The sequence below is a fragment of the Coregonus clupeaformis genome, chromosome 25, assembly GCF_020615455.1.
Source record: "Coregonus clupeaformis isolate EN_2021a chromosome 25, ASM2061545v1, whole genome shotgun sequence".
In the NCBI taxonomy this organism is placed as follows: Eukaryota; Metazoa; Chordata; class Actinopteri; order Salmoniformes; family Salmonidae; genus Coregonus; species Coregonus clupeaformis.
The window spans coordinates 23,287,901-23,313,867 of record NC_059216.1 but is presented as its reverse complement, the minus strand read 5'-3'; the positions used below and the strand labels follow the sequence as shown (position 1 = coordinate 23,313,867).

The window sequence follows — 25,967 nt, the reverse complement described above, 5'->3', positions numbered from 1 at the left end:
ATTTGAAAACACAATTCCTCTTTGACATTATGGGGTATTGTGTGTAGGCCAGTGACCGAAAAAAATCTCAATTTAATCAATTTTAAATTCAGGATGTAACACAACAAAATGTGGAAAAAGTCAAGGGGTGTGAATACTTTCTGAAGGCACTGTACTCAGTGTGACTGGTCACTGGGGTGCTGGCTGAACACTTTTGCTTTTGGCATTTGTTTGCGGTTCCTTCATTATATGTGTGTGAATTATGAGTGTGACTGTATTTGTGCATGTGTGTGAGGGCCTGTGTTTGTGTATCTGTGTGATGGCCTGTGTTTGTGTACAGTCGTGGTCAAAAGTTTTGAGAATGACACAAATATTAATTTTCACAAAGTCTGCTGCCTCAGTTTTTATGATGGTAATTTGCATATACTCTAGAATGTTATGAAGAGTGATCAGATGAATTGCAATTAAACGCAAAGTACATGAAATTAACATGAAAATGAACTTAATCCCCCAAAAAACATTTCCACTGCATTTCAGCCCTGCCACAAAAGGACCAGCTGACATCATGTCAGTGATTCTCTCGTTAACACAGGTGAGAGTGTTGACGAGGACAAGGCTGGAGATCACTCTGTCATGCTGATTGAGTTAGAATAATAGACTGGAAGCTTTAAAAGGAGGGTGGTGCTTGAAATCATTGTTCTTCCTCTGTTAACCATGGTTACCTGCAAGGAAACATGTGCCGTCATCATTGCTTTGCACAAAAAGGGCTTCACAGGCATGGATATTGCTGCTAGTAAGATTGCACCAAAATCAACCATTTATCAGATCATCAAGAACTTCAAGGAGAGAGGTTCAATTGTTGTGAAGAAGGCTTCAGGGCGCCCAAGAAAGTCCAGCAAGCGCCAGGGCCGTCTCCTAAAGTTGGTTCAGCTGCGGGATCAGGGCACCACCAGTGCAGAGCTTGCTCAGGAATGGCAGCAGGCAGGTGTGAGTGCATCTGCACGCACAGTGAGGCAAAGACTTTTGGAGAATTGCCTGGTGTCAAGAAGGGCAGCGAGGAAGCCACTTCTCTCTAGGAAAAACATCAGGGACACACTGATATTCTGCAAAAGGTACAGGGATTGGACTGCTGAGGACTGGGGTAAAGTCATTTTCTCTGAATCCCCTTTCAGATTGTTTGGGGCATCTGCAAAAAAGCTTGTCCGGAGAAGACAAAGTAAGCGCTACCATCAGTCCTGTGTCATGCCAACAGTAAAGCATCCTGAGACCATTCATGTGTGGGGTTGCTTCTCAGCCAAGGGAGTGGGCTCACTCACAATTTTGTCTAAGAACACAGCCCTGAATAAGAATGGTACCAACACATCATCCAAGAGCAACTTCTCCCAACCATCCAAGAACAGTTTGGTGATGAACACTGCCTTTTCCAGCATGATGGAGCACCTTGCCATAATGCAAAAGTGATAACTAAGTGGCTCGGGGAACAAAACATCGAAATTTTGGGTCCATGGCCAGGAAACTCCCCAGACCTTAATCCCATTGAGAACTTGTGGTCAATCCTCAAGAGGCGGGTGGACAAACAAAAACCCACAAATTCTGACAAACTCCAAGCATTGATTATGCAAGAATGGGCTGCCATCAGTCAGGATGTGGCCCAGAAGTTAATTGACAGTATGCCAGGGCGGATTGCAGAGGTCTTGAAAAAGAAGGGTCAACACTGCAAATATTGACTCTTTGCATAAACTTAATGTAATTGTCAATATGCTTGTAATTATACTTCAGTATACCATAGTAACATCTGACAAAAATATCTAAAAACACTGAAGCAGCAAACTTTCTGAAGACCAATACTTGTGTCATTCTCAACTTTTGATCATGACTATATGTGTGTGATGGCCTGTGTTTGTGTATATGTCTGTGTTTGTGTGCACACATGCATTTGCTGTATATAAGAATGATTATTGATGATACGTTAGTGATGGATTGGATTTAGGTTGTACTTTTCACTAGGTATCATATGTCGGCCGGAGCTGTGCACCCTTACTGGGATATTGCGTTTGGATTATATGGGAGTATATTAAATCACTCTACCCACCATCAATATGTAACTCCCTCCTGGTAGACATCCACCATTGCTTTTACTATACTTAGGTCAGAATTAATTCCTTTGCTTGGAGAGTTGGAGACCAGGAAAGGAGGCCACTTTAGCCAATTGAGATGCCCCTAAAGTGTCTGAAGGGCAGTGAGGAGAGTGAGTGTGTTTTCCCCCCAGGGACAGCGCAGACGTAGCATGATATAGTGTGTTTTCCCTTCCCACTGTTCACCAGGGAGTCTGAGGCAGGAGGATGAGCGATGAGCAAATGTAAATGTGGCATCATGGACAAAGCGTTGCCATGACAGCACAGTCATCTAAGTTTAATGTGAAATCATGGCTTTCAGTGGCTGGATTGATCTCAACCACGTCTCATTCCAGATGTACCTCACAGTTCTCAGAAACATATGTTTTAACATGGGATTTGTGAGTGGATGCCTTGTTGACATATGAACAGTTAGATAGACCTAAAAAGATACACATGAATGAAGCATTAAAAACGGTTGTTGCAATTATAAAAAAACAATATTATTTTGTGTATGTATATTTTACAGATCGGGTGACAGAGGTGAAGACTGATATTTATGTCACAAGTTTCGGTCCAGTGTCAGACACAGATATGGTAAGTGCTATACTAGGTATTAGACTACTGCGATAAGGCCCTTAGTGAAATATATTCAGCTTCTTTCATCTATGAAGATACAGTATTTCATTGTTTATTTTGATAAATAAGCTTATATTTAACAATAAATATAAATTGATACATGTTAAGTATTTCACATATATTTTAAGTAGGACAGAGACTGACCCTTTACATTGTGGTTGGTCCATCAACATTTCATGTGATTTTGGGGAAGCATCACTACTGTGTCTCTCTGTTGCCGTTATAGGTGCACTTTTTTTTATTTGACACACACACACACACACACTATCTATTGAACTTCTATTCTATCTATTGCATCTTAGCCTATGCCACTCTGATAATGACATTGCAACTTAGCCTATGCCACTCTGATAATGACATTGCTCATCCATATATTTATATATTCTTATTCCATTCCTTTACTTAGATTGTGTGTATTAGGTTTTTGTTGTGGAACTGTTAGATATTACTTGCTAGATATTGCTGCACTGTCGGAACTAGAAGCACAAGCATTTCGCTACACTCGCAATAACATCTGCTAACCATGTGTATGTGACCAATACATTTGATTTGACACACACACACACACACACACACACACATACTGTACATACACCAGACTTATCATCTTAACAGTTTTCACTCTCTGTGTCCCTCTTTCTTGTTCTCCAAGCTCCAGGCTCGTACCTGCTGGGCTTTAAAAGCATTTCTCAGTTTCCCTCCTTCATCACACTCTCAGCCCTCCATTTCCGCCTGCTCTCAAATATTTAAACCATAAAGAAGAGGGGAAAATGGTTGCTACCGAACCAGCGCCTTAAAAAATAAGAAGAAATGGCACATGTATAATTAATTTAGAGGCTCCTTCCAGCTCACAGTGGATAATTTCACTCTTGGGCCATCACTCTGCTTTGATAGTGTTTCTCTGATAGTGGCATCCCTCTCTCTCTCTCTAATATATATTACAGCATCCCTGCTGCTCCCTGTGCTTTGTGTCTGTAAATATATGGCTTCTATATTTCCCTCTCTCCGTATTGTGATCCCTCCACGGTGCTCTTGTGGCATAGAATCAGTGTCAGTGTTAGACAAAACTAATCATTATTAGGCTGACTATTGGACGATAAATCTCTAGACTATAAAACGCTTTCATTTGATTGACCAGGGCCCAGTTTTTTCAAAGTTATCTATTTGGATTTCGCCTATTGGACAATAAATGCACAGAAATAGAATGGACAACTCATTGACTTGAATGGGGACACCCGTTCTAGTCTATCCAATAGCCGAAATCCGGATAGATAACTTTTAAAAAATTGGGCCCAAGTGATAATAGTGGATTGAACCGGTACAGAGCTTTTCGCTAGGCTTTCTCACAGAGCTTTCTCTGTTTGTTTTAACTCAACAATTAACATCCATTGTGAAACATCAAAGGGATAACTTGTGCTCTTGGAGTGTGTTAACAAAGAAAGTAATTTGCTCTGGGATAAATGGATTGCAACTTCACAGTTGTCATTGAAGTCTTTGAGTATGTGTTTTTGAGTAAGGACTTCAAATTCAAAGGGTTTCAGAGTCCAGGAATAATTTACCCTTGTGTGTCACCCCATGAACTGCCCTTGGGGGTCAGGAGCCTGGGGGTTGTGTGTATGGGAAGGGGGGCTGTACCCACCAGACCCCATAGGGCCAGATGTTGGCGGGATGGGGGTACTGACGTAAATCCACCCTGACATTAGCCAGAGGGCAGGGAGCAGGCATCCACCACTGACTCTGCATGTCCCCAGACATAAAAAACTAGGTGCAACCTCAAACACTGACTCAGGAGGCACCACGTTAGAACACACAGCAGGTGCTTTTAAGTGCTTTTATTTATTTTATTGATTGAGGTGCTTTAATACCCTCATTGTTTCATTATACTTATTCAAAACACATGTTATGATGCAGCAGTAGGTTTACCAGATCTAAGGTGTTTTTATAACACCCTCTGCCATTGCAGTCTCTTCATTACGTATTGTGAGAATTGTGATGGAAGGGGGGACATTACCCATATCTCAACCTGTGCTAAAGTCTTTTGTACTCTTCTCTTTGTCAGGAATACACTGTGGACGTGTTCTTCCGCCAGAGCTGGGTTGATGAGCGGCTGAAGTTCAATGGGCCAATGAACATCCTGCGGCTGAACAACCTGATGGCCAGTAAGATCTGGACGCCAGATACCTTCTTCCACAATGGGAAGAAGTCTGTGGCTCACAACATGACCATGCCCAACAAACTGCTCCGTATCATGGAGGATGGAACACTGCTGTACACTATGAGGTATCAACTGCTTGTTTGTTATTATCCCTAGTTTCATTAGAGAGCTAACAGAGCTGTCCTCAGGTCTCAGGACAAGGAGATGTCAGTGCAGCAGCCAACGCCAGCATTGAGATCTACTGCTATTGTACAGGCAGGCAGGGTCACCCTATGAAAACCATATGTATACATACAAGGTCTCCGCATAGCCTGACAGCGAGGAGAGATGAGGCCATTCAAAGGAAACAAGGTTGCACAACAAAACAACAGCACTGTGAGAGTAGCCCTGAGGTTCTGGGATGATGTGTCTGTATTTTTGTATTTACTCAGGTTAACGGTCCAGGCGGAATGTCCCATGCACCTCGAAGACTTCCCTATGGATTCCCACTCCTGTCCACTGAAGTTTGGCAGTTGTAAGCTTATCTCCTCATTCTTGCTTCTATTTTACTTTGTAAAGAACTGATTGAGGTAGAGGCATAACCTTTTTCTCGCTGGATGTTTAACTGGTTGCCTGGGAGACTGAAACATCTAGTTAGTCAGGTTCATTCTGAGTTCACGAGTCAAATTGGGCTTTTCATAAACAGCAATGCCATGTGCCTCTCTACAAAGACGTATCTGACGTAAATTCTATCAATCTTCTATCAGATTGACTGTTTTTCTAGATGTGATTAGAATTTTGCTTCCTTTCTTTATGCAATGTATTTGTCTCATTTCACAGTAACAGATATTGATTAATGTAAATGCCTGAACATGATCAGATAGTACAGTATACCTCATGTTGTGCTGTGTACATGCCTGTGCATAATTATATGGTTGAAGGCCTGTTCTTTGTAGATAGGGACCTTTTTGATCTAAGTTTTCTATTCACCTCCTTCTTTAGAGACCTGCATAATCACTATATGTCCCTTGTTATGTACAGTGGGGAGAACAAGTATTTGATACACTGCCGATTTTGCAGGTTTTCCTACTTACAAAGCATGTAGAGGTCGGTAATTTTTATCATAGGTACACTTCAACTGTGAGAGACGGAATCTAAAACAAAAATCCAGAAAATCACATTGTATGATTTTAAAGTAATTAATTTGCATTTTATTGCATGACATAAGTATTTGATCACCTACCAACCAGTAAGAATTCCGGCTCTCACAGACCTGTTAGTTTTTCTTTAAGAAGCCCTCCTGTTCTCCACTCATTACCTGTATTAACTGCACCTGTTTGAACTCGTTACCTGTATAAAAGACACCTGTTCACACACTCAATCAAACAGACTCCAATCTCTCCACAATGGCCAAGACCAGAGAGCTGTGTAAGGACATCAGGGATAAAATTATAGACCTGCACAAGGCTGGGATGGGCTACAGGACAATAGGCAAGCAGCTTGGTGAGAAGGCAACAACTGTTGGCGCAATTATTAGAAAATGGAAGAAGTTCAAGATGACGGTCAATCACCCTCGGTCTGGGGCTCTATGCAAGATCTCACCTCGTGGGGCATCAATGATCATGAGGAAGGTGAGGGATCAGCCCAGAACTACACAGCAGTACCTGGTCAATGACCACAGTCTCAAAGAAAACCATTAGTAACACACTACGCCGTCATGGATTACAATCCTGCAGCGCACGCAAGGTCCCCCTGCTCAAGCCAGCGCATGTCCAGGCCCGTCTGAAGTTTGCCAATGACCATCTGGATGATCCAGAGGAGGAATGGGAGAAGGTCATGTGGTCTGATGAGACAAAAATAGAGCTTTTTGGTCTAAACTCCACTCGCCGTGTTTGGAGGAAGAAGAAGGATGAGTACAACCCCAAGAACACCATCCCAACCGTGAAGCATGGAGGTGGAAACATCATTCTTTGGGGATGCTTTTCTGCAAAGGGGACAGGACGACTGCACCGTATTGAGGGGAGGATGGATGGGGCCATGTATCTCAATCTTGGCCAACAACCTCCTTCCCTCAGTAAGAGCATAGAAGATGGGTCGTGGCTTGGTCTTCCAGCATGACAACGACCCGAAACACACAGCCAGGGCAACTAAGGAGTGGCTCCGTAAGAAGCATCTCAAGGTCCTGGAGTGGCCTAGCCAGTCTCCAGACCTGAACCCAATAGAAAATCTTTGGAGGGAGCTGAAAGTCCGTGTTGCCCAGCGACAGCCCCGAAACCTGAAGGATCTGGAGAAGGTCTGTATGGAGGAGTGGGCCAAAATCCCTGCTGCAGTGTGTGCAAACCTGGTCAAGACCTTACAGGAAACTTATGATCTCTGTAATTGCAAACAAAGGTTCCTGTACCAAATATTAAGTTCTGCTTTTCTGATGTATCAAATACTTATGTCATGCAATAAAATGCAAATTCATTACTTAAAAATCATACAATGTGATTTTCTGGATTTTTGTTTTAGATTCCGTCTCTCACAGTTGAAGTGTACCTATGATAAAAATTACAGACCTCTACATGCTTTGTAAGTAGGAAAACCTGCAAAATCGGCAGTGTATCAAATACTTGTTCTCCCCACTGTATGTATTGTTGTGTTATGGTACTCTGTAGCTCAGTTGGTAGAGCATGGTGCTTGCAATGCCAGGATAGTGGGTTCGATTCACGGGACCACCCATTCTTAAAATGTATGCATGCATGACTAAGTCGCTTTGGATAAATGGTACATATTATTATGCGTGTATTTATTAGGATCCCCATTAGCTGCTGCCAAACAAGCTTAGAATAATTACATCACAACAACAGCCTACATCATAAATAAAACAATACATCATACAAGACATTATTACATTATTACTCTATTACAAATGTACAATATAAAATCCATAATACCACAACATTAGTGTGTGCGTATGCTTGTGTTTGTTTGTGTGTGTCCCTTCACAGTCTGCGTTGTGCCGTGAGGTGTTTTTTTAATTTTTTTAATCTGATTTTACTGCTCACTTGTGTTACTTGATGTGGAAGAGTTCCATGTAGCAATGGCTCTATGTAGTACTGCACATTTCCTGAGTCTGTTCTGGACTTGGGGACTGTGAAGAGACCCATGGTGGCATGTCTTGTGGGGTATATGGGTGTCTGAGTTGTGTGTTAGCTGTTTGAACAGACAGTTCGGTGCTTTCAACACATCAATACCTCTCACAAAGATAAGTAGTAATGCAGTCAATCTCTCCTCTACTTTGAGCCAGGAGAGATTGACATGCATGTTGATTGACGATGCCATTGTAGCTAGTGACCTCCAACTAATTATTATCATCAAAAACAAACGTTATAACTATCACAATAAACTTAAATGGGAGGCAAGTCATATAACATAATTGGCTTAACATCCAATGGCTATTATTTAACATTACTATTAAAATACTACTCACTTGTAGGAATGGGTAAAGTTGCTAGCTATCCCATAAAGACATCAATATTTTAATATTTTTCTATGGTTTGGTAACTTGGCTGGACTCTGGCTGGACTGAAGACGACTCAAAGTTAACAATTTCAAAGTATGCAGTGTCCGTCTCGCAACGGTGCCTTCAACCGCAAGGGCATGTTGCATTTCCACTCCGTTGTGGACGTCCCCATTGAAATGCATGACATCCGGCGCAATGTAACGGAGTGCTTATGGGTAATGTGAACGAGGATTACACCGACAGCGTCATTGCATTTTGGTACACCAGAAGTACATACATTTCCCATGGAACGCTGCGTTTGCCTTGCTGCATTGCGTTGCAGAGGCAGTTGCAGGGCGTTCTGTGTGGTGCATAGTTGGATTTATCGAACGTATGCATCAAACTGTATGCATAGACGGCTTGACAGAAATGGTAGCAGAAGGTGAATGTTGAACTTTTGTTGCACACATATCCTATTGATGCTGGGTACCATTTTGCGCAATGACGCTGTCAGTGTGATCAAGGCATAATGCCTCGAACACACATACAGCACCATTGCGCAAAATGGTACGCAGCATCATCTAGATATGTGTGCAACAAAAGTTCAACATTCACCTTCTGCTACCATTTCTGTCAAGCCATCTACGCATACAGATTGGCATATGTTCGATAAATCCAACGTATGCACCACACAACGCACTGCAACTGCCTCTGCAATGCAATGCTGCAGCAAGGCAAGCACAACGTTCCATTGGAAATTAATGTACACTGCTCAAAAAAATAAAATAACACATCCTAGATCTGAATGAATGAAATAATCTTATTAAATACTTTTTTCTTTACATAGTTGAATGTGCTGACAACAAAATCACACACAAATTATCAATGGAAATCAAATTTATCAACCCATGTAGGTCTGGATTTGGAGTCACCCTCAAAATTAAAGTGGAAAACCACACTACAGGCTGATCCAACTTTGATGTAATGTCCTTAAAACAAGTCAAAATGAGGCTCAGTAGTGTGTGTGGCCTCCACGTGCCTGTATAACCTCCCTACAACGCCTGGGCATGCTCCTGATGAGGTGGCGGATGGTCTCCTGAGGGATCTCCTCCCAGACCTGGACTAAAGCATCCGCCAACTCCTGGACAGTCTGTGGTGCAACGTGGCGTTGGTGGATGGAGCGAGACATGATGTCCCAGATGTGCTCAATTGGATTCAGGTCTGGGAACGGGCGGGCCAGTCCAAAGCATCAATGCCTTCCTCTTGCAGGAACTGCTGACACACTCCAGCCACATGAGGTCTAGCATTGTCTTGCATTAGGAGGAACCCAGGGCCAACCGCACCAGCATATGGTCTCACAAGGGGTCTGAGGATCTCATCTCGGTACCTAATGGCAGTCAGGCTACCTCTGGCGAGCACATGGAGGGCTGTGCGGCCCCCCAAAGAAATGCCACCCCACACCATGACTGACCCACCGCCAAACCGGTCATGCTGGAAGATGTTGCAGGCAGTAGAACGTTCTCCATGGCGTCTCCAGACTCTGTCACGTCTGTCACATGTGCTCAGTGTGAACCTGCTTTCATCTGTGAAGAGCACAGGGTGCCAGTGGCGAATTTGCCAATCTTGGTGTTCTCTGGCAAATGCCAAACGTCCTGCACGGTGTTGGGCTGTAAGCACAACCCCCACCTGTGGACGTCGGGCCCTCATACCACCCTCATGGAGTCTGTTTCTGACCATTTGAGCAGACACATGCACATTTGTGGCCTGCTGGAGGTCATTTTGCAGGGCTCTGGCAGTGCTCCTCCTGCTCCTCCTTGCACAAAGGCGGAGGTAGCAGTCCTGCTGCTGGGTTGTTGCCCTCCTACGGCCTCCTCCACGTCTCCTGATGTACTGGCCTGTCTCCTGGTAGCGCCTCCATGCTCTGGACACTACGCTGACAGACACCGCAAACCTTCTTGCCACAGCTCGCATTGATGTACCATCCTGGATGAGCTGCACTACCTGAGCCACTTGTGTGGGTTGTAGACTCCGTCTCATGCTACCACTAGAGTGAAAACACCACCAGCATTCAAAAGTGACCAAAACATCAGCCAGGAAGCATAGGAACTGAGAAGTGGTCTGTGGTCACCTCCTGCAAAACCAGTCCTTTATTGGGGGTGTCTTGCTAATTGCCTATAATTTCCACCTTTTGTCTATTCCATTTGCACAACAGCATGTGAAATGTATTGTCAAGCAGTGTTGCTTCCTAAGTGGACAGTTTGATTTCACAGAAGTGTGATTGACTTGGAGTTACATTGTGTTGTTTAAGTGTTCCCTTTATTTTTTTGAGCAGTGTACTTCTGGTGTACTAAAACGCAATGACGCTGTAGGTGTGATCAAGGAACTCCAGGTCTCTTCCCAGTCAGTGACAGAGCCAAGATAATTTTTTGTTTGCGCTCATAACGCACCATGGCTGTTAGAAGAGTGTATGCTTATATGAAGTTGCCAGGGGGAAACTTGGTGTGTGCGCACGCGCAGTGACACCTGTTTGAATGCGTTATTAAATAATTAGACTGATAAGCGTGCATGTGCAGTGACGCCTGTTCGAACAAGTGTATTGGATCATCAGATTGATGGCCATTTGTTTGTTTTGCCCCTACATTTGACTACCCACACACACCTGCATACACACACAACCCACCCATCTCTACCTATGTATGTAACCACACAGACTTGGATGAAATACCTCATCCAAGTCTGTGTGGTACCTTCTTCTGAAAAGACCCAATCTGTGGCACAACCTCTTCCAGGTCCTAATAATTATAAGAATACTTTATAAACTGACATGGAATTGTTTTAAGATGGTCATATCATGGATTATTTAGCTATTTGATTTGGAATTTTATGACCCTTTTAGGTATCCCCAAATGTTTTTATATAAAACAATTAGATAAAATATAGAATTTGGCCTTTAGTACCACATCCCTTAGAAATACATTGAATAACACATTCATAAACGACAAAACAAGACAGTAAAAAAAATAATAAGGAATAAGGTTTTGAAGGTTTTTTGTGTTATTTTGTATTTATTTTTACACATAACCCTGTTTTTGGGGTAGGCACAAAAGGACCTCCATAATTCCATTTTTTACCTTCAGAAGAGTCTGTGACACTTGTGGGGGTCATGGAGCAAAATGGAGAACACTATCGTGTTCTTGAGAATCTCCCCTTTCCATAGAGTGAGACGCTACAGCCGTTTTCGTGAAAAGACAGACATTTTCGGGATGTCTCATAGTCTGACAAACACCGCTGTAGATCAGCCAACTTTGCAGCCCATGCAAAAAAACGGATATCTCTAGCTTAAACTGACAGATTTTGATGGGGATTTTTTATTATGTTACTTATATTGACGCACCGGTGCGTTTATAGACTCTAGAGGGATAATGATGCGCTAAAAGAGCAAGGATTTCCTTGTTACTAAAGCCAATTCTAAAGTATAGTTTCACCAGTCATCTAACTCAGGCATTTCAACGGTGGCGTGCACAGCAACAGGGAGCCAGAGAGGTATGCAATTAATATCCAAATCCCTTACTTTAATCGCAGGTTGACTTTTATTTTCATGATTTCTCATTAGATAGGCCAGCTGCAAAGTAAAAAATGGGCTATATTGTAAAGATTCATGAAAACCCAAATTATCTTTTTGGTCTTCATTTAGGGTTAGGCATTAGGGTTAGCAGTGTGGTTAGGATTAGGTTTAAAATCAGATTGTATGACTGTGGCTGTGCCAGCTTGTGGCAAGGCTGCCTCCAGAACAAGATTCATAACGAAAAACAAAATATTATTGCCACTTAATTCACGAAATTCAATTTGGACTTTATTCTAAAAAATGTATTTCAACTTTATTCTTAAATTTCAACTTCTCTAAGTATTTAAAGTTTTTAAAGTACTATCCGTGCCATCACAGTTTATTAATTTGTTCTCTTCACTTGGTCCTAATTCTCTTCCGTACAGAATTCAAAATTACAATGCTTGTCTTTCAACATTTGGTCAGTTATGCATGGCTATGAAGGTTCAGAGTTTTTTGTTGGCATGTCATGCCTAAGTTTGCTAATCTTGCCAATGGAGAAAGTCATTAAAATAGTTGCCAATATCAGAGGGTTTTGTGATGAATGAGCCTTCTGATTCAATGAAGTACTCAGTATGTAGCTGAGTTCGCCTTTTTGGGCCAAATTTCATTTAAGGTGCTCCGAAACTTTTTACTATCATCCTTTATATAATTTATCTTTGTTTCATAGTACAGTTTCTTCTTCTTTTTGTTTAGTCACATTTACAATTAATCAATTTATAGTACATTTGTCTGTGCAGCCAGACTTATTGTACAGTATTGCCCTTTATTACTCTCTGCAGATGCCTACACATTGGCCGAAGTGACGTACATTTGGACTCGAAATGCATCAGCGTCAGTGGAGGTAGCAGAAGACGGATCCAGACTGAACCAGTATCACCTTCAGGGCCAAACTGTGGGGACAGAGACCATTAAATCAAGCACAGGTGAGTCTAGACCAGAATAATCAAGAAATGGCATGCTCAAATCAAATAGTCTTTAAACAAAAGTCTTTGGGTGAAGGGTTGGAAAGGAAACATTAACTGGAAAATGAAAACCCACACTCACTAGTAAGAGTAACCAGTGTGTGTGTGTGTATTTTCCAGTTGATGAGTCTACACCAGTAGCCACTACTGGAATCTGAGCAGAGACACCAAGTAGAGACAACAATCTCCTGAAACACTTGTGTAAAAATATACAATTATCACACCACACTCTCATCTGTATTTGTTCTACTTCGGTATATTCACCTGTCTGCAGGTGAATATACCGTCATGACAGCCCACTTCCACCTGAAGAGGAAGATTGGCTACTTTGTGATCCAGACGTACCTGCCCTGCATCATGACAGTCATCCTCTCCCAGGTCTCTTTCTGGCTCAACCGAGAGTCTGTACCCGCCAGAACTGTATTTGGTAAGCTCTTAAAATTATCGCTTTCACACACAATTATTTGTTCACAGCAGATAGCAATTACTGCCACAATGGTGCCATGTTTGCAATGTCTCAAATATGTGATTTTGTCTTCAGTCAGGCTGAACATGTTTTCCTATGTAGTCAAGTAAAACATATTATTCCACTGGAAGTCTCTGCTCTTTAGTGGTCAAGAGTGCTCCTCAACGTTCAGGTCAAACACATTGATGGTCAAGTCAAACACATCCTATGTTAAATTGTTCTAGTCAAACAGCCCTTGTCAGATCAAATGCGTTCCACCATAGCCAATTCAAACACCTGTTGCTCTACAGTCAGGTCAAACACCTGCTCTTAGATCACAGTCTGGTCAAACACCTGCTCTTAGATCACAGTCTGGTCAAACACCTGCTCTTAGATCACAGTCTGGTCAAACACCTGCTCTTAGATCACAGTCTGGTCAAACACCTGCTCTTAGATCACAGTCAGGTCAAACACCTGCTCTTAGATCACAGTCAGGTCAAACACCTGCTCTTAGATCACAGTCAGGTCAAACACCTGCTCTTAGATCACAGTCTGGTCAAACACCTGCTCTTAGATCACAGTCTGGTCAAACACCTGCTCTTAGATCACAGTCTGGTCAAACACCTGCTCTTAGATCACAGTCTGGTCAAACACCTGCTCTTAGATCACAGTCAGGTCAAACACCTGCTCTTAGATCACAGTCAGGTCAAACACCTGCTCTTAGATCACAGTCAGGTCAAACACCTGCTCTTAGATCACAGTCTGGTCAAACACCTGCTCTTAGATCAGTCTGGTCAAACACCTGCTCTTAGATCACAGTCTGGTCAAACACCTGCTCTTAGATACCTGCTCTTAGATCACAGTCTGGTCAAACACCTGCTCTTAGATCAGTCAGGTCAAACACCTGCTCTTAGATCACAGTCTGGTCAAATGGTCAGACAAAAAAGCTACTCTTCTCTGATTTGCAGTCACATGCTGCACATACAAAGCTCCTATCCCTAAGCAGGAGTGTTAAATCTGACAGGCTAACACTTTATCAGAGCATCACAGCATGCTTAAGAAGCCCAGTGGACCCGCACAGAAAAAGAAAAAAGCCCAGACCCTTATATCCCATTTGGAAATGTCAGGGATCTGTCGGTCTCTAAACTGGGGCCTCTATACACTCTCTCTGTCTGCCCCATAATGTAGATTCCCCTCATATAATCAGGGCTTATTATGCATTGAAGTTCCATGTATTCAGAGCCAGTCAGTGTCTTCACAACCTTAATGACATGAAGATTATGTCCTGTATCAGATGAATGGTTTAACATTAGGCGAACTGGAGTGGCTTTTAATAGGCCTTAACATCGAACTACCACTTTAGCCCTCAATTTAAACACACAGACCAGTTACTCTAAATGCCCTTGGTTGCCAACTTAACAGCCCCCATATTAAAAAAACATAAAGAATGTTGTCTTTATATGCATTGTTGTTGGTTTACATTATTGTAGAATAGTTTCTATAAGTGTCTAAAGTTTTAGGAAGTAGTATATCCATCGATCCATTTATGGAATAGATTTGTTTTCCTTTGAATACTTCTATATTATGAGCCCTTTTCTTATTGTTTACATTTTGGGGTCAACTCACCATGCAAATTCAAGAACTGCAGGATTTTCTGTATATTCTTTTAATTTGTTCACAATTCTCCCTCAGTTTTCTAGTGCATCAAACAGATTTATTACTATTCAAACATGTTCAGTGATCATCCTCATGAATCACTAATTGAGACAGTCTAGCTCAGCATATCCTAAACTCGATCCTCGGGACCCCAAGGGGTGCATGTTTTGGTTTTTGCCCTAACACTACACAGCTGATTCAAATTATCAAAGCTTGGTGATTAGTTGATTATTTGAATCAGCTGTGTAGTGCTAGGACAAAAACCAAAACGTGCACCCCTTGGGGTCCCGAAGACTGAGCTTGGGAAACCCTGGTTTAGCTATTAATGCAAGGTTATTAAATAATTCATATTCAGATAATAGCTGGTAAATCCAGCTGTTTCTAGAGGGGTCAACGAACTGTGGCTGATTGCTCCTTCGCTTCATTGTGATTTGGCACAAGTCATCCTTCCCATTCTACACTGAAAGAGTGAACAGGTTTCATGAAGTTGTTATGAATATGCTTCAAAGGGGGGCTGAACTTCCTGATTTAGCCTCGGTTTCACTTATCCTCATTATGAAATGTGACTGATAATGAGATTTGGGTCTTGGAGGCGTGCTTTGATGTGGGTGTCTCTTTTGTGTGTTCGAACGTGGGAACCGTTTGTACATTCACTCTGCCAAAACAGTACACAGTTACAGTTATTCATCCTTCTAGAAAACTTGAAGCAATCTAACCATTGTCTGGAAGTAGCCTAGACTACCTAGTAAGCTAGCCAACTTCTTTCACCAATTCCCTTCAGCCGGCTGGTGTGCAACCGTGGGAAAGTTGGTTTGACTTTGAATAGCCTTGCTCTGGGGCTGGTTAGGGACCGTCAATAAATTACACAATGTAAATGGTACAATATTTTCATGTTGCACATGTTTTAGTTGTCTCATTAAATGTTTACAATATTTGCATATTGATTTCTACAATTTATAGTTGGTTTGAGGTTTTTAACCCTTCATTTCGTGACATAATTTTTTCCCCTAATTATCTCGCAAATATCAGTTTTGGATGAGACTGACTTTATGTCCCAAATTATCCTGTTTACACTTTGACACTACAATAATTGTTTCTGACTAATATCAATGCCACATTGGCCGTTTTCTACCAGAGAAGTTGTTTATTGCCTTCAGTTGCTCTTTAAAGGCACACTCTGTAACTTGTCTACCCCTGTGGTAGCTACTGTAGGAATGAAATACATAAACAAAGATGTTTGACAAACTCCTATGAAATATCTCACAAATACCCTGTAACATTAAGGGCTCGATTCCATCTGTAGCACTGAAGAGCCGTGCTGTAGCGCAAATGAAATTTTAAAGGCAATGTTCTCATGTTTGCAGAGACTACATTCACGGTAAACGCTGCATATGTTGGCTCAATCGGAAATTACCTTTACATTTCAATCGCGCTATAATGCAGATCTTCAGCAAAGGCCATCTAAGGAAAAGTGTTCCTTTTAGAACTGTGTTTCTTGTTGTCTCTGTTCTATGAGGTCTGGCTCTGTGGTGTTGTTCTGGTTTTATTATTAATGTAGTCACCACTTCAACCTCTAGAACACATCCCCACAAGCCATTTTATCCTTTCAATCGGGGTTGTTATTTTACCCCGTTAGCCTGCATTATGTTGTTTCATGTTTCCTCAAATGCAATGGAAAAAAAGCCACACAAAAAAACATATCCATCAGCAGCAATGTGGGGAAAAAACAAAACATTATTTCACTGTCAATGTCATCTTAGTCAAAGAGGTTTGAAGGAAGAAGTTATAACTCTTTGTCTATTAATATGCCTGTGTCTGCTGCATGTTTAGAGTACACAATGACTGTGTAGATTGTCAATAGAAAACATGTTTTCCAGGTTTGTTTATTCTCTCACCTTCCCCTGCAATGCAGTAATCTAAGTGTATTTTTTCTCTCTGAAAACGATGGGGCCAGGCAATTAATAAAGAGACAGGAAGATGCTTTGCATTTGCTTTGACTAAATTCATAGAACAGTGACTTAAGGGGGAGAGACGCCTATTGATCATTGAGGAGGAAACTCAAGGAAGTGGAGAAAATATTCCTGTGTGTATTCCTGTGTATGTCAGTGAGTGAGAGTGCAGGTCTGGAGTGACGCAACATCAAAAGGAAAACACATTATCCTCTTAAAGCATTGTAGTGGTGTGATAGGGTGGGATTTCCGCATGTCCTCCAGCGCCTGATAGTCTGTTTGTGCACCATGCCGAGTACTTCATATCAGCGTGTGGCTTGTGGGTAATACTTTACTTGAACTGCACTGCCGAAATGCCTTCTTAAACATATCATAGAAATTATGTGATAGACATCATAAATGGTCATGACAACAGCTCACCTTTCACTTGTGACAGTTATATAAATACATATTTTGTTAGGGCTGTCAAAGTAAACGCGTTAATAATGTGTTTAACTCGTGACATGTTTATCAGTGTACATTCTTTTTATGCCATTAATCGCATCTTCATTTCTTCACTGCACGGAACCTTAACGCCTCGATCACACTAACAGCATCATCTGGATATGTGTGCAACAAAAGTTCAACATTCACCTTCTGGTACCATTTCTGTCAAGCCGTCTACACATACAGTTTGATGCATATGTTAGATAAATCCAACGTATGCACCACACAGAACTCACTGCAACTGCCTCTGCAACCTAATGCTGCAAGACAAACGCAGCGTTCCATTGGAAATAAATGTACTTCTGGTGTACCAAAATGCAATGACGCTGTCGGTCTGATCGAGGTGTAAGCGCACGTTTCTGCACGGACCCTTTTTAAGCGCAAAACACAACACTCAACACCGCTACAGTCAATGGGTGTTGTCTAGAAGGGATACATCTTTTGTCAAAATTGACTTTTCGTGTTAGGTTTCTGAGAATTTTCGCAGCAGGTTAAATAACGTAGCCGGTTAGGAGAATTAGGTTAAGGTTAGGAAAAGGTTAGGGTTAGCTAAAAACAACTTTGACGTCAATTTGACAAACTGTATCCTATCTAGACATGACCTAGTCAATGCTTGCGCCTTATCATGAAACCCTTTTACATCGCAGAAGACCTTGTGCCTCTAGCCAAAATCATGTAAAACTTATGCCCAATATTACCAGAGCTGTTTTTCTTTCTGCTGCAAATTCGTGCGCATGTCGCGGGCCACTTGCGAGCCGCAATTTTTTTGGTTTGATAACAGAAAATAATGTAGCTAGCAGTCAAGTTACCGGATGACTTGACCACAGGATGAACTGAAATGTATTTATTTTATTTTTAATTTAACCTTTATTTAACTAGGCAAGTCAGTTAAGAACAAATTCTTATTTACAATGATGGCCTAACAAAAGGCAAAAGGCCTCCTGCGGGGACGGGGGCTGGGATAAAAAATTATAAAGTAGGACAAAAAACACAACACAACACATCACGACAAGAGACACCACAACACTACATAAAGAGAGACCTAAGACATCAACACATCATGGCAGCAACAAAACATGACAACACAGCATGGTAGCAACACAACATGACTTCAACATGGTAGCAACATGACAACAACACGGTAGCAACACAACATGGCAGCAGCACAAAGCATGGTGCAAACATTATTAGGCAAAGACAACAGCACAAAGGGCAAGAAGGTAGAGACAATACATCACGAAAAGGAATAGGGTACTCAAAGAGACGCTTTAAAGGTAGTGTATGATTGTGTGTGTGTGTGAGAGAGGATGTGTGTGAGAGTGGGATTAAGTGGGAGAGTTTGTTTTGCCTGGCCCGGTGCCCCGAGTGAGTGGAGTCAACCGAATGACCTAGAATGTTCAAACTCTGCTCACCCGGGGCACCGGGACATGCAAAATGAACACGCACAGCGAGAGGAGGGTGTGGGACGGAGAGTGTGTAGGCCTATGTGTGTAAAGTTATCTGAACAGTACATATGGTTACAGTGTTTTCATAACATTGTTGGACAAGTTTAAAAGCTCTTTGTTTCCATAGAGCCAGCACTTTTTTCCTATAGTCACACTCATTTAGAATGTTTGAAGCTTTAACAGTACTTAAAGCTGTGTGTGTGTGTGTGTGTGTGTGTGGAGTGAGTGTGTGCGCAAGTGTTAAACTACAAGAGAATTGATAAGAGGGAGTAGGCCTACTTAAACATTAGGAGCGTTAATAGCTGTATGTTACAGTGACTTTTTGTGTTGTTTATGGTGAAAATGTTATTAAAACATTCTTTTGTTTCTGTCTGCCTGCAACTCAATGCACAGTTTTGTTAATGGAAAAAGCTTTCTTTAGGGCCAAATTTGAGCAAATTCAAAAATTGCGATTAACTAATGCCATTAACTCTATTTAATTATTGTAATCGTTTGACAGCCCTAATTTTTGTGCATGGGTATGGGGATATGCATTTGTTTTGAAATGCGCGCGCGTGAGGAGTTCTCCCCAGGTGTTCACAGTAACAGCAGCCACAGAAGTTACATCTTGAAAGAATGCTTCACTCAACACGCAGAGAGGTGTTTGCCACCACGTGTGGGAATACTTTCTATGTAGCCTACCAGAGAATCATCCACATTAATAATCTATTGCCATTGTGGATGGAAATACCATCTTCTGTTACACATGGAAATACAAGTTAACAAGGAAAAAACTACAGTACTCTCCACTTACTGCAGATGGAATTACTAGTATTAATCATTGAAATGAATTGTGTAAACACTTTTGATTAGCTTGTGATCAGATTTGTCTTTTTGTTTTCTTGTCCTGTGATGACACAGGTGTGACCACTGTGCTCACTATGACGACTCTCAGTATCAGTGCCCGTAACTCTCTGCCGAAGGTGGCCTACGCCACGGCCATGGATTGGTTCATCGCGGTGTGCTACGCCTTTGTGTTCTCTGCCCTCATCGAATTTGCTACCGTCAACTACTTCACCAAAAGAGGCTGGGCCTGGGACGGCAAAAGTGTGGTCAACGTCAAGGTAACCAGGGCAACCACACTGACCACTGACAGTCCCGTATTGCTGTTCATTAAATTGAGTGTCACATGCAATCTTGCATTTGAGTTAACACTGCATCTTTATCATTGTACTGTACTCACTAATCCAAAAGGTCCAAAAGGCTCCTTAACAGCTTCTACCCCCAAGCCATAAGACTGCTGATCAATTAATAAAATGGCCTCCCGGACTAGTTGCATTGACCCCATTTTCTTAACTGCATTGTTGGTTAAGGGCTTGTAAGTAAGCATTTCACGTTAACGTCTACACCTGTTGTATTCGGTGCATGTGAAAAATAAAATTTGATTTGGTTAATAGCAGTTTTAATTTAGTGATGTAGTAAGAGGCATGTGTAGAACAAGTGAACAACAGATGTCAAGACAAATACAAATCTGAACAACGTCACACATTCGGTGAATGTACAGATTATACAGCCCCATGGCATTGCAGAGATAAATGTAAAGGAAATGCGAAGACCTACCTATGAAGCATAGAAATAGATAAATTATATTCGATGTAAGCTAGGCTCTCGAATACTCAGAAGTGTTTGCCTGAATATCCATGTTGAGATATTGCATCTAAAGCGGTACCTTTATGAAAAGAGAGGGAGGGATGAAAGAAAGGAAGATAAAAGAAAAAGGAGATGAGGTGCTTCAAAAGCAGAGGCGAAAGGCACAAAGGATCTGTGATCTCTCAAGTAGGAGATGGTTGATACAGTTACAGTGCCTTCAGAAAATATTCATACCCCTTGACTTATTCCACATTTTGTGTTACAGCCTGAATTCAAAATTGATCAAATAGATTTTTTTCTCTCACCAATGTACACACAATACCCAATAATGGCAAAGTGAAAACATGTTTTTAGACATTTTTGCAAATGTATTGAAAATGAAATACAGAAATATCTAATTTACATACAGTGGGGAGAAGAAGTATTTGATACACTGCTGATTTTGCAGGTTTTCCTACTTACAAAGTATGTAGAGGTCTGTAATTTTTATCATAGGTACACTTGAACTGTGAGAGACGGAATCTATAACAAAAATCCAGAAAATCACATTATATGATTTTTAAGTAATTAATTTGCATTTTATTGCATGACATAAGTATTTGATACATCAGAAAAGCAGAACTTAATATTTGGTACAGAAACCTTTGTTTGCAATTACAGAGATCATACGTTTCCTGTAGATCTTGACCAGGTTTGCACACAATGCAGCAGGGATTTTGGCCCACTCCTCCATACAGACCTTCTCCAGATCCTTCAGGTTTCGGGGCTGTCGCTGGGCAATACGGACTTTCAGCTCCCTCCAAGAATTTCTATTGGGTTCAGGTCTGGAGACTGGCTAGGCCACTCCAGGACCTTGAGATGCTTCTTACGGAGCCACTCCTTAGTTGCCCTGGCTGTGTGTTTCGGGTCGTTGTCATGCTGGAAGACCCAGCCACGACCCATCTTCAATGCTCTTACTGAGGGAAGGAGGTTGTTGGCCAAGATCTCGCGATAAATGGCCCCATCCATCCTCCCCTCAATACGGTGCAGTCATCCTGTCCCCTTTGCAGAAAAGCATCCCCAAAGAATGATGTTTCCACCTCCATGCTTCACGGTTGGGATGGTGTTCTTGGGGTTGTACTCATCCTTCTTCCTCCAAACATGGCGAGTGGAGTTTAGACCAAAAAGCTCTATTTTTGTCTCATCAGACCACATGACCTTCTCCCATTCCTCCTCTGGATCATCCAGATGGTCATTGGCAAACTTCAGACGGGCCTGGACATGCGCTGGCTTGAGCAGGGGGACCTTGCCTGCGCTGCAGGATTTTAATCCATGACGGCGTAGTGTGTTACTAATGGTTTTCTTTGAGACTGTGGTCCCAGCTCTCTTCAGGTCATTGACCAGGTCCTGCCGTGTAGTTCTGGGCTGATCCCTCACCTTCCTCATGATCATTGATGCCCCACGAGGTGAGATCTTGCATGGAGCCCCAGACCGAGGGTGATTGACCGTCATCTTGAACTTCTTCCATTTTCTAATAATTGCGCCAACAGTTGTTGCCTTCTCACCAAGCTGCTTGCCTATTGTCCTGTAGGCCATCCCAGCCTTGTGCAGGTCTACAATTTTATCCCTGATGTCCTTACACAGCTCTCTGGTCTTGGCCATTGTGGAGAGATTGGAGTCTGTTTGATTGAGTGTGTGGACAGGTGTCTTTTATACAGGTAACGAGTTCAAACAGGTGCAGTTAACACAGGTAATGAGTGGAGAACAGGAGGGCTTCTTAAAGAAAAACTAACATGTCTGTGAGAGCCGGAATTCTTACTGGTTGGTAGGTGATCAAATACTTATGTCATGCAATAAAATGCAAAATAATTACTTAAAAATCATACAATGTGATTTTCTGGATTTTTGTTTAAGTGTACCTATGATAAAAATTACAGACCTCTACATGCTTTGCAAGTAGGAAAACCTGCAAAATCGGCAGTGTATCAAATACTTGTTCTCCCCACTGTAAGTATTCACACCCCTGAGTCAGTACATATTAGAATCACCTTTGGCAGCGAATACAGCTGTGAGTCTTTCTGTGTAAGTCTCTAAGAGCTTTGCACACCTGAATTGTACAATATTTGCATATATATTTTTTAATTCTTCAAGCTCTGTCAAGTTGGTTGTTGATCATTGCTAGACAGCCATTTTCAAGTCTTGCCATAGATGTTCAAGCTGATTTAAGTCAAAACTGTAACTAGGCCACTCAGGAACATTCAATGTAATCTTGGTAGGCAACTCTAGTGTATATTTGGCCTTGTGTTTTAGGTTATTGTCCTGCTGACAGGTGAATTCATCTCCCAGTGTTTGTTGGAAAGCAGACTGAACCAGGTTTTCCTCTAGGATTTTGCCTGTGCTTAGCTCTATTCCATTTATTTTTATCCTATTAAACTCCCTAGTCCTTGCCGATGACAAGCATACCCATAACATGATGCAGCCAGCATCATGCTTGAAAAATTGAAGAGTGGTATTTGGTGATGTTGTGTTGGATTTGCCCCAAACATAACACTTTGTATTCAGGACATAAAGTTCATTTCTTTGCCACATTCTTTGCAGTTTTACTTTAAGGCCTTATTGCCAACAGGATGCATGTTTTGGAATATTTTTATTCTGTACATGCTTCCTTCTTTTCACTCTGTCATTTAGGTTAATATTATGGAATAACTACAATGTTGTTGATCCATCCTCAGTTTTCTCCTATCACATCCATTAAACTCTAACTGTTTTAAAGTCACCATTGGCCTCAGGGTGAAATCCCTGAGAGGTTTCCTTCCTCTCCGGCAACTGAGTTAGGAAGGACACCTGTATCTTTGTAGTGACTAGGTGTATTAATACACCATCCAAAGTGTAATTAATAACTTCACCATGCTCAAGGTGTATTTCAAATTCATATTCAATGTCTGTTTTTTTACCAAAAGGTGCCCTTCTTTGCGAGGCATTTGGAAAACCTCCCTGGTCTTTGGGGTTGAATCTGTGTTTGAAATTCACTGCTGGACTGAGGGAGCTTACAGATAATTGTATGTGTGGGGTACAGAGATGAGGTAGTCATTCAAAAATCATGTTAGACACTATTATTGCACACAGAGTGAGTCCATGCAACTTATTATGTGACTTATGAAGCACATTTTTACTCTTGAACTTGTTTAGGCTTGCCATAACAAAGGGGTTGAATACTTATTGACTCAAGACATTTCAGCTTTTCATTTTTTATTAATTTCTAAAAACATAATTCCACTTTGACATTATGGAGTATTGTGTGTGTGTAGGCCAATGACACAAAATCTCAATTTAATCAATTTTATATTCAGGCTGTAACACACTAAATCTGGAAAAAGTGAAGGGGTGTGAATACTTTCTGAAGGCACTGTAAACCAGAGAAATATGTGACACCATGGCTGCATTTAGACAGGCAGCCCAATTCTGATATTTTTTCCCACTAGTTGGTCTTTTGACCAATCAGATCAGCTCTGAAAAAGATCTGATGTGAAAAGATCTGATGTGATTGGTCAAAGACCAATTAGTGGAAAATAAGATCAGAATTGGGCTGCCTTTCTAAACGCAGCCCAGCATTCAGATTTCTTAAGTGTTTCTGAGTTCCGAATTCTGATTTCAGCTCATTCCTTTCCCAGCATATCTGATAATTACACTTTCTCTCCACAGCTCACATACTCAGAGGAATGTGTGTGACAGTGATGGGTGTGCTTTTACTTCAGAATAACTATTACTAACTGAACTGGTTGTAACCATACACATATCCTGCCATAATACAGATTCGACAAGTGAGGCCAATTAGAATGGTCATGAGAGACTTCAAAGAGATTCACACTCCATGAGGACCTCCAAGGTTACTGTTCATTTCAATCCAAATTGATATTGAAATGAAACCTCATAAGGCTTAACAGGCAATTTAGCAGATTATAATAATTTGGCATAATCATAATTACTGTGAAATAGCTACTGTACAACAGATGCTCCATTTTCAAACCCGAAGAATGATTTCAAACAGATTACGGCATCTGGGTATTGTGCTTTGAGATGAGCTTTTAGCTGTGTGAGATGTACTGAGAAAACAAACGCAATGATCTAGTAACAATCAAACACTTGAAGGATCAGTTAGCCTTCAGAGTAGTATTACCTCTGGCTTGTAGTGTCTCTCATTGTATTACAATCAGTAATTAATTACAACCAATCTCTGTGTATTTTATTTCTCTCCTACAACAGAAGAAGGAGGCATCCGTCATGAAGAAGAACAATGCCTACGCCGTTGCTGTGGCAAACTACGCTCCAAACATCACCAAGGACCAAGGTGGTATGCCCACCATCTCCAAGAGTGCCACCTCTGACCCCAACAAGGCCAAGCCAGAGGTCAAGCCCGAGCAGAACAAGAAGACCTTCAACAGCGTCAGCAAAATCGACCGTATGTCCCGGATTATGTTCCCTGTGCTCTTCGGCGGTTTCAACCTGGTCTACTGGGCCACCTACCTGAGAGAACCAGTCATAAAGGACATGGTCCCGTCCAAATGAATAAAAAATATTCACTTTGCAAGGAGACAGGACTCACTTTACACAGGTGACCCAGGACTGATGATCTGTGTGCTTTTATGTGTGTGAGTTTGGCTACATAGAGCCGTGGCATACACTGGAGTCAGTATGGTTGCTTTCTTTTTTAGGTGCATTCATTACAAGGAGATACCCAGGTAAATGATGACTAACTTCTAGTTGAATTGTAATTTGTTTGAGAGTTTATACTTGTAAAGAGGTTAACACTTAACTTGATTGTTTGTTTATAGTGCTGTAAGGATCTTATACTTACATAAATAAAGAAACCACTGGTGCTTTCTCTACCTTCTATTTGAACCTCAAAGAAACCAACTGCCATAATTCAGTCAACACACAAAATAGTTACCAAAATCCTAGTTGTAACCCTGTATTGAAGACTCCTGTATGAGAAAGCACATACACCAATTTCCTGTTTTTGCTCCATTATTAACCTATACCATGCCCTTCATATCTTATGATGTAAATGTTTGTTTCCACTATTCTTTACGTTAATCGGATCAAATTCATAAGTTGGAAATAAAGACCGTACAGTCATGTTGTCATGTTGCACCATTTCTTCATCACACAGTGAACACAGATCTACAGAAGTGATTGTTGATCCTGCAGGTCCTGGCAGTACACAGCTAGACCCACCATACATTCAGGGATGGATGAAGGATCACTTCCTTTCGTAGCTTTTGTAAAAACTAACAGGCTCAAAGACACTGTGACAGAGGACAGTGAATAGACACAAAGTGTGAGTAAGGCTTGCAGGAATGTACTGTATGCCAATATTTAATATCACTCTTATCTATCATAGAATTTGATGTGTTTTGTATTTACAGATTAATTTAATGACTCAAGTATGTGATTTCCTG

General features: G+C 41.5%; 1 protein-coding gene across 3 annotated transcripts in view; it reads left to right on the top strand.

The window, feature by feature from the left end:
- The window catches only part of gabra2a (gamma-aminobutyric acid type A receptor subunit alpha2a), a 37,228-nt gene extending 11,584 nt beyond the window's left edge, over positions 1-25,644 (top strand). For all 3 annotated transcript variants that reach the window (XM_041847923.2, XM_045207449.1, XM_041847924.2), the window contains 7 exons: positions 2,623-2,690; positions 4,792-5,012; positions 5,319-5,401; positions 12,737-12,880; positions 13,194-13,346; positions 19,801-20,003; positions 24,772-25,644. In XM_041847923.2, coding sequence (XP_041703857.1) covers positions 2,623-2,690; positions 4,792-5,012; positions 5,319-5,401; positions 12,737-12,880; positions 13,194-13,346; positions 19,801-20,003; positions 24,772-25,074 — 1,175 coding nt within the window. In that variant the 3' untranslated portion in view covers positions 25,075-25,644. The remainder of the gene's footprint in view (positions 1-2,622; positions 2,691-4,791; positions 5,013-5,318; positions 5,402-12,736; positions 12,881-13,193; positions 13,347-19,800; positions 20,004-24,771) is intronic.
- The last annotated feature ends 323 nt before the right edge of the window (positions 25,645-25,967 follow it).